The 14,100-nt window shown below is 45.0% G+C and overlaps 1 protein-coding gene and 1 long non-coding RNA gene across 3 annotated transcripts in view; both read right to left on the bottom strand.

Moving 5' to 3' along the window:
- Nucleotides 1-13,389, bottom strand: part of ATP11A (ATPase phospholipid transporting 11A) — a 127,660-nt gene extending 114,271 nt beyond the window's left edge. Inside the window, exon 1 of the mRNA XM_040560342.1 lies at nt 13,054-13,389. Within this exon, the coding sequence (XP_040416276.1) occupies nt 13,054-13,092 (39 nt within the window). The 5' untranslated portion in view covers nt 13,093-13,389. The remainder of the gene's footprint in view (nt 1-13,053) is intronic.
- On the bottom strand, nt 254-12,964 carry LOC121071896. 2 transcript variants are annotated; one of them, XR_005820854.1, is made up of 5 exons: nt 6,296-12,964; nt 5,916-5,993; nt 4,565-4,714; nt 2,839-2,945; nt 254-423 (listed from the first exon to the last, which is right to left on the bottom strand). It is a non-coding gene; the product is annotated as an uncharacterized LOC121071896 (long non-coding RNA). The 2 variants fall into 2 exon arrangements; XR_005820848.1 differs by having other exon boundaries at nt 5,916-12,959.
- Nucleotides 13,390-14,100: the final 711 nt, after the last annotated feature.

Below are 14,100 nucleotides of genomic sequence, written 5' to 3' on the forward strand. Positions count from 1 at the left end.
GTTATCACTAAGATCTTGCACAGCTTCATCCACAGAGCCTGTTTTAAGCTACGATGTCTTAGTACCATCTGGTCGGAGAAGAACATGATATGGCTGCAAGAGAGGCAAGAAAACATTTTCTTCTTTAAGAACTGTTGATTTGTTAATCGTAATTTATTTTAGAATCAAAATAACACAGGTTGAAAGGGATCTCTCCAGGCCATCTGGTCACTTTTTATAGAAAAAGTTAAAAATTATATCAGACTCATAAAAATGCTTCAAAACCAAATGTTTTATTTCTCTGCATACTACACACAGTCTACTAAACAAAGCAGTGAATGATCCAACCTCCTGTTGGCAGTAGTTGCTCTGCTTCAAGCAGACTGGGCAGGATGACCCTCAGAGGAGTTCTGTGCTCCTACACCACATTGCTGCTCTCCAGCGCTGAAAGAAGAACCCAGAACAAATCAGTAAGATGGTAAACTGATAAACTGACTACGTTCTGCTAAAAGGCCCCATAAGAAATACAGCCACACAGGGCTTCTGAAATCCTGAATCTTATTCTGTGATGGTTTCCTCCCCTCCCACCCTCTGAAAGTTTTAGAAACACAAAGTTTAAATAGTTATTTTCAGTTTACAAATAAATGAATTTGTAATATCCCTAGTGAAAGACATCAGGTACATCCTGTCTCCATGTGGAAAAAGTCTTGATTTTTATGTTTCTGATGTTGGCTGGCCTTCACACAACCAAAAAGCTTTCTTTTACCAGTCTCCCACAGCTGTCTGTGAAAGGGCTGAAGGTGCTCAGGGCTTTTACAGTCCTGACAGAAGACTCCTGCGCTGGCTAGCATCCCTATTTCAATAAAACATGTTCTCATATGCACACGGGAAGAGATGCTAAGCATATAATGGCTGCTCCATTTTCCCCACAGTCATTACGCTTTGATTGCACTTAGAGCTTTAGGAAGGTCAAGCCACGTGGCACACGAGTGCTACCAGACACCGCATGTCACAGGGTTCATTTGGGGAGGGTGGTTGGGTTTTAAGTAACGCTCCTTCCAGTAGGCAGTACCCAAATTCTTCTCCTCATACCATAAGTCATAGAGCTCCTTGTCATTCCCATGATGTGTTATCCCTCCTCTCCCAATTACTCCTTTTCTGATGCCAGATGCTATCCACAAGGCAAGCCAGTGTTTCACGGATGTCAGCAGCTTGCCAAATCAGCCCTGACTCACGGGTCATCTCCTTGGTACGTTGCCACATCCCAGCTCAAATCAGCACCTAAAGAACCCCAGCACGGGGCAGCACTCCCTCCCTCACAGTGAAGCTTTCTCCTACTACACGCTCTGCACCTGCAAACCCTAAGCAAGTGATCTTCTCATAAACGCACCCTCATATGCATTGCCCCGTGGTCTGCCACTCAGTGAAGTAAAATTATAATATCTCAACAAGCCAACAGCACATGCACAAGAGGAGGGAAATGAACAAGTAAACAGGCTGCCCAGGGAGGTTGTGGAGTCTCCTTCTCTGGAGATATTCAAGGCCCGTCTGGACGCCTACCTGGGCAGCCTGCTCTAAGGAACCTGCTTTGGCAGGGGGGTTGGACCCGATGATCTCTTGAGATCCCTTCCAACCCCTACACTTCTGTGAAACCTGTCTCCACTGCCAAAACTCCTTCTGACAGCTCTTCAAAGCTCAGAAGAGCTCTGTACAGAGCTCCCATTTGCTCTTTTCTACATGCTGTGAGAAACTGGGAAGTCCAGGCCAGGGCTTTTACCACCGTAAGGAAGAGGCGACACTTGGCTGCCTGCAGCAGGAACAGGGCCACAACAGGGGGGCCTTCCCACCCCAGGGCAGATCTCGGCACCCTGCGCCAAGCAGGGAGCTCCCCAGAGGCCCCGAAGCCCACATCTCCGCTCTTCCCCTGAGGCCTCAAAGGCACATATGTGGATTTGGAGGTGAAGAGTTCAGTGGCACTGCTTCCTGCCTTAACACCAAAGTCAACTCCAAGCTGCATAACCAAGCAGCTGCTGATCTGCAGCAACCAAAGCCCTCACAAGCAGCACCAAGTATTCTGACTGGGGGCTGAAGGCAACCAGCTGAAAAGCCAATGCTGCAGTCTTACGAGTCTTAAAGCACTGCAAGCATTCACAAACGTCTCACCTCGTAACTCAGCTACAACCGTGACTCAACCAAACCTTGTCTGGTTTTTGTCAATTTTAACACACACAAAAAAAGCACGGGTAAAAGCATTATTACTTTTCGTTTTAAATGCCTTAAAGTTTGTTCTAGACTGGAAAATGGCAAAGGAATACTGATATTTTAATTTCACACACCCAGCAGAAGCCTAGCCTCGAGTCATTTATATATTTAACTAACATTATACAGACACTGACATAAAAGCTCTTTGAACAAGTTTCAGCAGATACCATTAACACAGTAAGTCAAAATGCTCGTGGTGGCCTTTCCACTTCTTAGGGAAGAAGTCAGAGGCTGGAACCCTCCTAAAAAAAGACAAGCACTTCACATTTGAGACCTCCTGGGCTGAAAGAGACAGGAGATGCAAAACCACAACCCAGGTTGCCCTTCATAAAGCTCTGTCTGTACCTGCCTATGTTCATGTGCATTGCTCCACAACAGCATCAGCAGCTTTCCCTTCATTTCTACATCATTACAGCCACTAAGCATGCAGGCTTAAACTCCTCATGTCAGACAAGAACTGGAAGCATCAACAAGGCAGCGTATTTATGCATCATGTTAATGTGACTGAGCAGTGCTGGGCTAAGGACAGAGCTTCTCCCATTTCCTTTCTTCCCTCTTGCTGCCAACACAGAGACACCTCTGGGCCAACAAGTATACCTGGTCACCCAACAGCTCCACGTAGGGAACATTCAACACGTTCAGATGAACAACACTTCGGCATTGCAGGTGAAATTATGAAATTATTAGCCCTGTTTTTTTCAGTCCTAGAAGGTAAAATAAAAGAGTTCAGCAGCTGTGCTCAGAAGAAGTGTTAAGAACAAAGTCCTCTTCTATCCCAGCTTTAGTGCCCTCTCCACCCCTAACTCCCAACTATGATACTGAAGACGAGCCACGTATTTAAGTGGCTACAGATCTACTGTACAGAAGATAGATATACATTCCTGCAAACAGCTTAGAGTCAACAAGGAAGAGTAGGCTGATCCCAAACTCTTAGAACTGCTCCAGTTTAAGGTAGCCAGGAATTAGCTGAAAATTCAGTACGAAAGGCTACAAACACTAAACGTTCTTGTCAATTGGGCAGTATATTTAAAATCCAGCATATAGATTTTCAAACGTTAAATTAGCTTGACAACATTTGTAATTCTCATTAGCTGAGAAATTTTTGATTCTTCTTTAAACCTAGATGAAGAGAAGCTTTTTTTTTTTATTAGAGTTAAGCTTTCCAAAAAGTTTCACATTGCTGGCCAGGAGGCTGGAATGTGAAAGATTTTGTAAATACTATGTGCAATCTTAAAAGTTCACTGATAAATCAAAAAAAGGATACACATAACTTGCTAGAAAGGAACTGTAACTAATCTGAAACACCAAACACTAATGAGAAGCAATAGCATTTCAGTGCATTCTATGTTTACAGAGAAAATGCTGAACATTAACCTGAAGAAAAGCATTAACATTAATCAATCAAAATCTGCTTATAGCATAGGGAGCCTTTCTGAGCAAAGCAAAATGCCCTCCCTGAACTTATTTATACTACATTTCTGCTAGCATCAGCATGAAAGTTAATTATTCTTTTAGTTATGACTTGGTCAATACACTTGCTTTGAGCCTACCTTTGCAATATCTTCTCTCATACCTATCATATTTCACATAATGAAAGAGGGCTGTTTCTACGTAGGCATATTTTTATAGTAAGATTAAATGGCAGCCTGGCTTATAAGAGCTTTCGTAACAGTGAAATTTAAAGTAGTCTGCTCTCTCTTAAAAAAGAAATAAATAGCAGAATAAGTAGTACATCAGCTTTCCCAACAATCTGTTTCCTCTGCCTTTGCTGTACTTTACCACTGACTGATGTGCCCTTTCCTTCACCTGACAGTAAAGTTTGATACCCGGCCGATCTACTTAGGCTATCGAAAGGACTTCATCTGAGAGGTGCTAGGGTTAAAACAGCATCTGAAGGTAGAAGGTATGCACTGGCATAGCATCAAGCCAAAACCATAAGGAAAGACATCAGATGTATTTTAACAGAAGACCACAACTTTCCTTGAAGTCAGCTGGAGCGCTCTAGAGCCCAAACCTCCACTGACTCAGGAAACACTTTATTTCAGCCTGGGCCAAGGAGCCCACTCCAAGTCACCTCACAAATAAGATGAAATAAACAGACTTCAACTTTTTCTGGCCCGTCCTTCTTCACGTGTATTATCATATATTCAAGTGTATTATCATATATTTGGGGGTTGGACACGATGATCTCTTGAGGTCCCTTCCAACCCCTACAATCCTGTGATTCTATGATCATTCAAACAGAAGAGTAGATCGAAACTACTACAGAACTACTGTTCCGGAGAAAACAAAACCAAAGAAACAGTGATTACCAGTAACCTACCTGCAATCGTTAGTATTAAGTGTAAGGTCACAAGAGCAATTTCTGTGACATCATTCCAATATCCTCTTTGTAGCTTTGCTGCATACTATTCACACCTCATGAAAGTCATTTGTCACTTATCAAATGTCCATTCTTTTAACCAAATCTCCTCTGAAATGCACAAAACAATTTTTCCTTTACATTAATGCCATCTTATGCACATCATGTTTTCCAACGGTGGTAGTATTTCTCATGGTTTTATTTTGTAATGACCTCCTGCCAAGTACAGCAGCCTAATGTCAGTTATCAAATGCCATTTCCAACTCAGATCCACCTCAAGAGAAGCCACATAACCATCATGAGTGGCACAAAAATCAGTATACAAGCACAGATTACCATTAGTGTTTGTACTTAATCATAATGTTCATTTGTGCAAGCAACTTATTAATAGTACTTTGAAAAGATATGAAGGGCTACGTAAAATGTTAAGAATGAACTGAAAGTTGCTAATGTAATTCAGATAACAAGAAATCCATTTCAGTTCATCTACACATCCACTTCACAACATAAATTAGAGGCATTAGAGACAAAGAGCTACTGGGTAAATAGCTCAATTCCTTTCCATGTCCTCTGTCCATCCACATTTCTTTCTGGACACGTACTTCACACAAAGTTTCTTCTTCTGCATAACTGTTTTGATTATTATTACCATTAATCTTGCAAAACTTCACTGGTGCTTCAACAGATGTGCTTTTCAGAGGATTTCACAACATCCCATCTTAGTAGTAATGTAGAGGAAGAACCTAATTGTCCTTAATCCTCTATTTTAAATAGGTTAGACGAAATCCTCTTTTGACTGAAGCAAAGAGATTAGTCAGTGCCACCAGGAAAACAAAACACTGTTCTCCCCTCATCCCACCCTGTACCTAGATGAGTAATGATTAATGAAAGAAACAAATTAACCAGTCTCATATTTCAAAGAGAGAAGATAATCTACGGGGAATAGCAGAATAAATGGAAAGGTGTCCCTATGAAACCTCCCAATTCTTCAGTTCTCATGCTTTTAAGTAGCTACAACAATAACATAATAAGCACCCCAGAATGTAATTTCGCAGTATGCCTCAGTAACTAGACATAACTTGGCTTAATTGTTGACATTGCTTTCTCTTCTGCTACCCCTGATTATTCCCCACACACTCCCTGTATTCCTCCATCACTTACTTGTAGAGGTGTGCACGTGTGCTCTCTGAAATCGCATGCAGTTCCTTTGGCAGTGGAGAACACTTACCAGCAAAGAAAAAGGCACACTAAAGACAAGGATTACAGGCCCATGTTGGCACCCGGTTTTCTTCCTGTGACAGTGTTTCCTTACCTCAAAGCTTTAAACTGCCCTTAAAACTTCTCTCTGTAAAAGAGCTGGGCAATACTCTCATCCCTGTTGTAAAGAAAGCTGAAGGAAGATCAGTGAAATTAACATCCAGATTCGTAAAAGATACGTAAGTGCTTTAGTAGCCCATGGTCTTCTGTGAAGTTCCAAAGAAACTCCCTAGCCCCTGGCTCATCCCATCCATCTCCTAAGACAACCCAGGCTAGGTTGCCAGCTTCTCCTAGAAGGCATTCATTTTCAAAATAGAATCACAGAAAATAGACACTTACAAAATTAAAGTCAAAGTTAAATTGACAAAAGCTAGCAAAGCACATTTCATGACAACTCCGGGCACGTTTGGGCCACAAGCGCCTCAGAGTCATTACTGAGAGGGAAGAAGAAACACAGAAGTGGTATCTGTGTGACAGAGAAAGGATCCTTGGTTTGCCTCGTCTACCTGCAGGTGTTGCCATGGCAATTACAGCAGGGAAGATAATAGCATTCCAGTGTCATTCTGCCTCAGCTCGGGATGAACTTCAGCTGAAACGTCCCTCGACAATTACACAAATAGAAATACTACATTACACTGTGTAATGGTAAACCAACAGAGTAAGTATTATTCTGGAAAAACGTAATCTGACTAAAAGACTTATAGTGATGAGAGGCAGGCCCTCTTGTTCAAAAACAAACGGTAACATCAAATCCAGTTGCGTAACAGGTGCCAAAACGTCCGCTCCGTCTTTCTGTGGGGGTGCTTGCTTTGTTTCCTCTCCCTGCCACCGCTGCACGCGACACGGAGGAGGCATGGCACTGCTGGTCAGGTTGCAGCACCTCAGGGACACAAGTGTTTCCCAGTTGCATTTAAGTCTGGTTAGCTTAAACAAGTCTGTTATCCCCATCTTGACAGCGCAAGCAGTAGCCAGCTATTATATTTGTGGAACCCTTAACTTGTCAACCCAGTTTTATTTATTTTTTTATTAAGTGTTCCAGCTTTAAAAGGCTGACTCATTAGAAAAACCCCACTTCACCTTGCCACTTTTCTCGTTTCAATTACTGTTACGTGACAGGAGCAAAGAATGAATGAGAAGCAGTCAACAGGGATTTTAAGCTATAAATGTGCTACGCTGTACCTTACCCTCTTCCATTCCCAAGAACGATTTTGAAAAGGCTTCCTGCTTTCAGTATTGATGTTCTGCTGTCCCCCAGAAGAGGCACAAGAGCAAAACTGTATTTCAATAAAAAAACTGACAAAAGACAGAAGTGACTATGCAGTTCCCATCACCGAAGAAAAACTGCATGTACTTTTGATGCTAAAAATGGCAAGGTTAGGAGTTCTTGATCTATTTTAAGTCACTGAAACAAACTCTGATAGCAGCAAACATTTCATTTGGAGAGTTGAAATTGCAGAACTATCTGTTGCATATAGGTGAGCAATATTTTGTAGTCAATAGCAACCAGCTTATAATAGTTCACTTGCAAGAAGCCAGAGACTGTTTTACAGCATCCTATTTTCATTCATTTAGTCTCAAAAAAAAAATAATGTTTTTCTTGTATAAATTAGCTAATTGATGGGTGGGGGAGATGAACGAAGTCCACACAATTCTCCCTTTCCTTTGGGTTGGGGGGTGGTGTTTGCTTGTTTTGCCTCAGATTATAGTGAAACATCTGAAGAGTACATTACAAAACAATAAAGAATATACAAAAAGGCACTACTAGTGTGCAAGAGCTAGTTGGATTTGCAGAAGCACCAAATCCCGTCAGCCACACTCAGCGTTTCAGCAGAATTAACTCCTGAGGGAAGCAAAGCTTTCAAACTTCCCCTCTTTAAAAGCTGGGCTGAAAAGCATCAGATCAGCACACAATACAGAGCGATTCCCCAGCAAAACAGCAAATGGGAGAATAACAAGGCAATGATGCCAGGGGGAAATAGGAATTGAAATAGGAATTCAGGAGTTACCCATGCTGTTTAGACACATTCTGTCAGCCTTCTGCACCGAGAACAACTGGCATCCACGAACAGCAAAGCTGAAAGGCGAGATGGGAAGCCTCAAGAAAACATCGTGACGCTGACATCCACAAGAGATATCAAAAGTGCGTTACATACCAGGGATAGAAACAACTGCTTAAAAAATGCAAGATACTGATTACTGGCTTGTAAGCACATGCCTAGCCCCTACTGAGAACATCTTTTGTACAGTTAGGAAAGTTTGAATACAGGCAGGATATAAACACATTTATATGGCATTTAAAACAGCTTAAAATTCTGTCAAATCATACTCCTGGAAGCAAAAAAAAACAGCCCTTTTATCTTACTGTAAGTGACAGCTAAGAAAAAAAGCGTTCATTTGAACAGGCACCCCAACTAAGGAACATCTAGACAGTGCTCATTCGGCACCAGCCTGCAGAAGAGCAGGAAAAGCTGAGTGACTATGAGGAAAGGCAAGAAGTGGAATGAGAGCGTGCCCTCAGATGTATTAACTGAGCTCAGGAAACTGTAGGTCATCTGAAATGCTTGATAAATGGACCATTTTTTAGACGAGTAATTCAGAGCACTGATGCTTGTAGTTCCTCCAACTTTCAGGCCAAAGCAGTTGATACAACGGTTGGTAACACTACAGATGAAAAAACCCTGAAGTTTATTTATTTATATTTGTTTATATCAAGACTACATATAAAATACTTAGGAAATTGATTAGAAAACAGCTTCAGAATCTTTCTGCCAATAAAAACAACATTATCAGTTAAATCAGTGACCAAAACTCACAGGCTACCATGAAATTTAGCGGTGAACACGCTAAAAACCCCTAAAATAACTTTCTGGTTAGACTAATCGATCATCTTCTCAAACTACGATTAAAGCTGACCCACTTCTGTAGAAGCAGAAAATACAGCAGCCATTTGTAAACTCATTTATTCCGTCCTCCCAAAAGCAGATTTTTCTAAAATACCTGCAGAACGAACAGACCAGAAGCTTCCCAGGGGACCGAGCTGTAATAAATCACTTTCCTTTTCGAAGTGAAACTGTATTTGCTGATATACACATTTAGAGATAGTTGCACGGGCAACAGACACTTAACACCCAGCTTTGTAATCCTGAAGTAATAAGAGAAGCAATAAAGTGGCAGGATTACTAAATACACTACATAACAGAGGCAAAAGCGTTCAGTAATACGGACCTTTGACCCAGTAGTTATTTATTGTGGCATCCAAAGGCACCAACCTGGGCAGCAGCAGTTACTGATGAGGGGCCAGCTGTCTCACAAATACAGACCAGACTGTTGCCTTCCACTGCAAGATGTTTAGTGACCATCTAGTGTCCAAACAAACATATGCTAAGAGTGACATTTCCCAGCTTGCCCGGGCACATTCGAATCCACAACATTCAGGCATATGCAAATCCACATTCAGACATAAACAGCTATCTGAATACACGAGATATCTGCACACATTTTATTAAGCTCAGGAAAAATAACGTTCCTTTTAGAAATGGTATAAAGACTTATTTTAAGAGTTAGCTATCTCTCAGCTATAAAGAAGAACTTCAGAAGTCTCAAGATCAGCAAAAAAAAAAAAAAAAAAAAAAGATTACCAGACAAAGCTAACGCAACAGCAGTTACATAGGCACAATATATTGCTTAATGCTATCTGATGAGTATCCCAAATAATCCAACCATAAACAGAAGGTAATCTTCTATGAACATGGTGTTAATTACGATGTCCCCCTCCCCACCCCAGATAATTTACTGCTTTAATATTAACTAACAAGCCTCTCTCACCCCTGACGATAGAGCAGGCTCGGTGTGATGCTTACGGGACAGCGCGCATTAACTCAGCCTCCTCAGACCGTCAGGCTGCCCTCCCTGGGATAGGGCACGTCTTTGGGGAGCGCCCAAACAGCCCAAGGGTAAGACAGAGAAGCGCACTGTCTGATGCAAACGCAACGTCCAGAAAGAGAGGTTGTGTTCTAATAAAGAGTACGCGATATCAAACATACCCCCCACTCCCAATGGGGATTTTTATACAAACCTCATAATGGTATTTCCCCTCTTTGGGAAGGTAATCTAAACGATGCAGTCGTCAAAATCTGTCTTAATTACAGAAGGCTTATTGTGATTCTGTGGTTCCATGTAGTGGAAGCTGTATATAAAGATGTTCTACTCCATTATTCAAAGGTGCCTCTAGTACAGTGGATACCATTTAAAGCAGCAAAATACACAGGCTAATCTCAGACCCAATTAAAAATGTGCATTGTTATATTTCAAACCGAACGATCAGAAAGCATTTGGAGAACTACACTGAACTTTCGGTCCGCTGCACTGCAGTGAAACAGACACCTTTGGCACAGCCCGTTATTCTTTACCAGAAGCCCTAAAAATTGCGTATGGCCGCAGCCATGGAACGGGGAAAGTCCTACAGCGAAAGAAGAAATCCACAGGATGACCATAAAGAGGCCAAACAACAAAATGTCTTTTTAGAAATTAGTAAAAGAGATATTACTGCCTCTGTCCTAGGAGGCTACACCATCTCTTGGTGAAGAGATACAAGCTATGTTATGACGAGTGTGCTGAATATGGCCCCAACCCACATCACTGGCATGTTCCGACACCTGGAAGATACAACAAACGTAAGCAGCTGAGCGCAGGTGGAACAGCAGACATACTGGAAAGCACTAAGCAGAAAACTGACTTCAGCTTGAAGTGGCAGCACCCAGCCATCACCACGCTTCCAAGCAGCCTTTGAGATGCGCGCTATCACACCGCTTCAGGGCGCTGAGCGCAACAACAAGGCGAGGGGGTTGGGGAACCTTCCAGCACATTCGGGACGCGCTGGTATGTCACTTAGGTCTCCATGCCCTGTGACATACAGCAGAAGAGAAAGAAAAGCCGTTACACAGAAGTCTTAGAGATTGTTGCACGAGAAGCTTCCATCAGTGCAACGCAACTGTTTGTTACCCTGAGACCACGTGGCGCTGCCCTAAGAGCTCCCAGCTACCTCGACAGCATCTCCAGCCTGAGCTCACCTGCTCCAGGGAAGACTGCAAGCAGACAAACCTCCGGCACGACCTGGAGAGTGACCATCTGCAGTCCTAGGGCACCAACTGCCAAGCCGGCTCTGGACAAACTTCTACTTATCCCACGCGTGAGCTCACCTGGACACATGCTCAGGATGTACCACCCTCCCTGGTCTCCTGCTGCCTGGTCTCCCTTACAGGAAAGCAGCCTGGCAAGAGGCAAGGGCATCCAGACTTCTGAAGCGTATCTGCTTTGTATATAGCTTGGGTGGACAACTACGGAGCAGCACCGCTGACATGTGCATCTGCTGCTCATTTACAGCAGGCAGTTTCAGGCACGGCACTCAAGCTATTAATTTTCATTTTCAGTGCTGTAGCTGTACAAAAATAGTTGAACCATAGAAAGAAGAGAAAACCACACACACAGTTATCAGCTTGCCAGATTTAATGGCCTTACTGAAATGATGAAAACAGGTTTATTTACAACAGCTTTTTCCTAAATGCTCCCACCTTGGAAGAAAAAGTCAAAAAAAAAAAAAAAAACACCAAGAAACTGACCAGATAATAGAAGTGCAGCAGAACAAGAAGCAACAGGTAAAAATATACATGTCAGCCTGGAACAGCCAGGCAGTCACCGAGACATAGCCTACTGGCATAAAAACAAAGCAGAAAGTAGTGTGATCTAGGAAATATGAACGCTTCCTCACACGGGCTAAGTGTTTTGTCCAGTTTTTAGACTGCTGAATTACCTTCATTAGCAGTGTGGGAGGGTGATGACAGTCTGCAACTTAAAAGCTCAAGTGCCTTGTTATTTTCAGCATGCTATCTTCTTACATACTTCTTTGTGTTTTAAAACAAATCCTGTAGTTAATCTCAAGCCTGTTTCAAACATATTCAATGCTTAGCTTGAAAGAGAGGTTAGCAACAATGTTATGCAGAAAAGATTTGCAGACCACAGTATGCTCTATGCACAATGAATGCAGTGTGATTTCCAGACGGTTTGTACAGGCTCCAAATGTAGGCACGTACACAAGAAAATCTTCAGCTAAATCCTACAGTTAGATCAGCACTGAGGGATCACAACACCTGAACCGATCCTGCCTGTTTCTAAACAGAGCTCAGCACGGTTCACCTGAGCTTTGCATATCCACAGAGACTTCTGCTTCTCTCGTTGTATTTACAGTTTTCTCCTCCTTCCTTCCCCCGGGGTTACTTTCTAAGGATCCACATACACACACGACTGCTTTCAGTACTCACCTCTCCATTCTCTCCTCACCTCACAGAATACCCTAAACAGTGAAAAGATCCAGTATAATCTTTTCACCTCTACCATTTTTCTTCTTTCATACACAAAGAAGACTTCAGAGCATGTGTTACGTGACCATATCTCGACATACACAAAACTAAGAGTATTCACTTTTGTTCGGTCTGAGCACGAAAGTTTCCTGACTTACAGTACTTCCTGCACGGGAGGAAGGGCTGTAAGCATTTGGAAATACGGAGTGACGGGAGCTGCCGGGGAAGCAAGGCAGAGAAAGAAGCCAGGCATTATTACCTCTCACTCCTATCGCCTCCCATTTGTTTCTTCCGCATCCCCAAGGAGAAGCTGGAGTTTCCCTGCTGCTGCCTGACCCTGACCATGGCGTTACAGACCTCTGCGCTTCCCGGCGTCCTGCCCCACGGCTGTGATCGTGTCAGGAGTTCAGTGAAACCAGATTCTCACTCACACACCTCGGTCTACAACTGGATCCACTCTCAAAACACCACCGAGTTGGGTGGGGGAAAACGCGGCGGCCACCAAGTAAGGTCAGCTCTCCTTCCCCCAGGCTTCGCGCGTTTGATCTTCACCACGCACATCTCCCAGAGGACAGGCTTATTTCTCAACATCCACCCGTGCCAGCTTCACAAAACGCAGCTCGACTCAAAGAATACGACCAAATAAAAATAAAAAAGGGAGTTTTTACCCGCCGTGCTCACCACGTCTCCGAGGCTCGCCCCGACGCGGGGCGGCCGGGGAGGGCTGAGGGGAGCCCGCGGGCACCCCCCGCCCCCTCAGGGGCACCCCCCGCCCGCAGGGGCCCCCCGAAACACCCACCCCGAGCCCAGTGCCTGCGGCGCGGAGCGGGCACTCACGTAGCGGCTGACGAGGGTCCGCAGGAGGCTGCAATCCATGGCGGGCGGCCGCCGCTGCCCGGGCGCTCAGCACGGCGCCGCCGGGTGCTCGCTGGTGCCGCCGGGCTGCCTGCCTGGCCCCGCTGCCCACATGCGGGGAGCCGCCGCCACCACCGCCGCTCCTGGGCTAAGCCTCGCACCGGTCTCTGCTGCTGCTGCTGCTGCTGCTGCTGCTGCTGCTGCTGCTGCCGCTGCCGCCGCCGCTGCGGCGCGGTGCCCCGCGGCCCCTCATGCCCCGCCGCAACGCCTCGCAAGGCGAGCGGAGCCCGCAGCCGCCCGGCTCCGGGGGGAGGGCTCGCCGGCCTCCCGCCCCCTCGCTCTGCCCGCCCCGGCGGGAGGGCACCGAGCCGCGGCCGCCCCCGCGCCTCTCCCCTCGGGCGCGGCCAACGCAGCCCAGCCCAGCCCGGCTCTCCGTCATGCGGGGCGGGCGGGCATGCGCGGCCACATTCCTCTCCCTCCTTCCCGTCTTCCGTCGTCTCTCTGCCTGCAGCCGTCGTAACGGCCCTAACGGCCGCCCTGGTTGGGGAATGGCACCCGGAGCCCCCCGGGCTGCCCGGGCTCCTGCCGCCGTGAGGCGCGGGGCGGCTGGGGGCTTCCCCCCGGCCCTAAGGAAGGGGAGAACGGAGAGCCTCAGGGTCCGGAGCCCGCGGGGCGCAGCCCTGATAAGCCGAGTGCAGCTGCTGTGGGTGAAGGGATTGGCAGAAGTCGGCAGAAATGTGTCTAAAGAGAAGCAGGAGTGTGTCTTTATCGGCCCCCCCCCCTTTTTTTTTTATTTTTAATATCTGAAGGAATTCCTGTGAGGGCCTTTGTTTTCCTCAGCTGCTGTGGTTTCATGCACTTCGTAGATTTAGGAATACCAAAGGGCTCGCTCGGCTTTGCTACAACTTTGTACGTAATCTTAGGAAAACTGCATATTACTCTATGGCTTAATGTAAAAGACTTTAAGGTAGATAGGTAGATACTTTCTCAAGGATTGACTGGAACTTACTAATTTTGTAAAAGTCAAAC

Source organism: Cygnus olor, chromosome 1 (assembly GCF_009769625.2).
Source record: "Cygnus olor isolate bCygOlo1 chromosome 1, bCygOlo1.pri.v2, whole genome shotgun sequence".
Lineage (NCBI taxonomy): Eukaryota > Metazoa > Chordata > Aves > Anseriformes > Anatidae > Cygnus > Cygnus olor.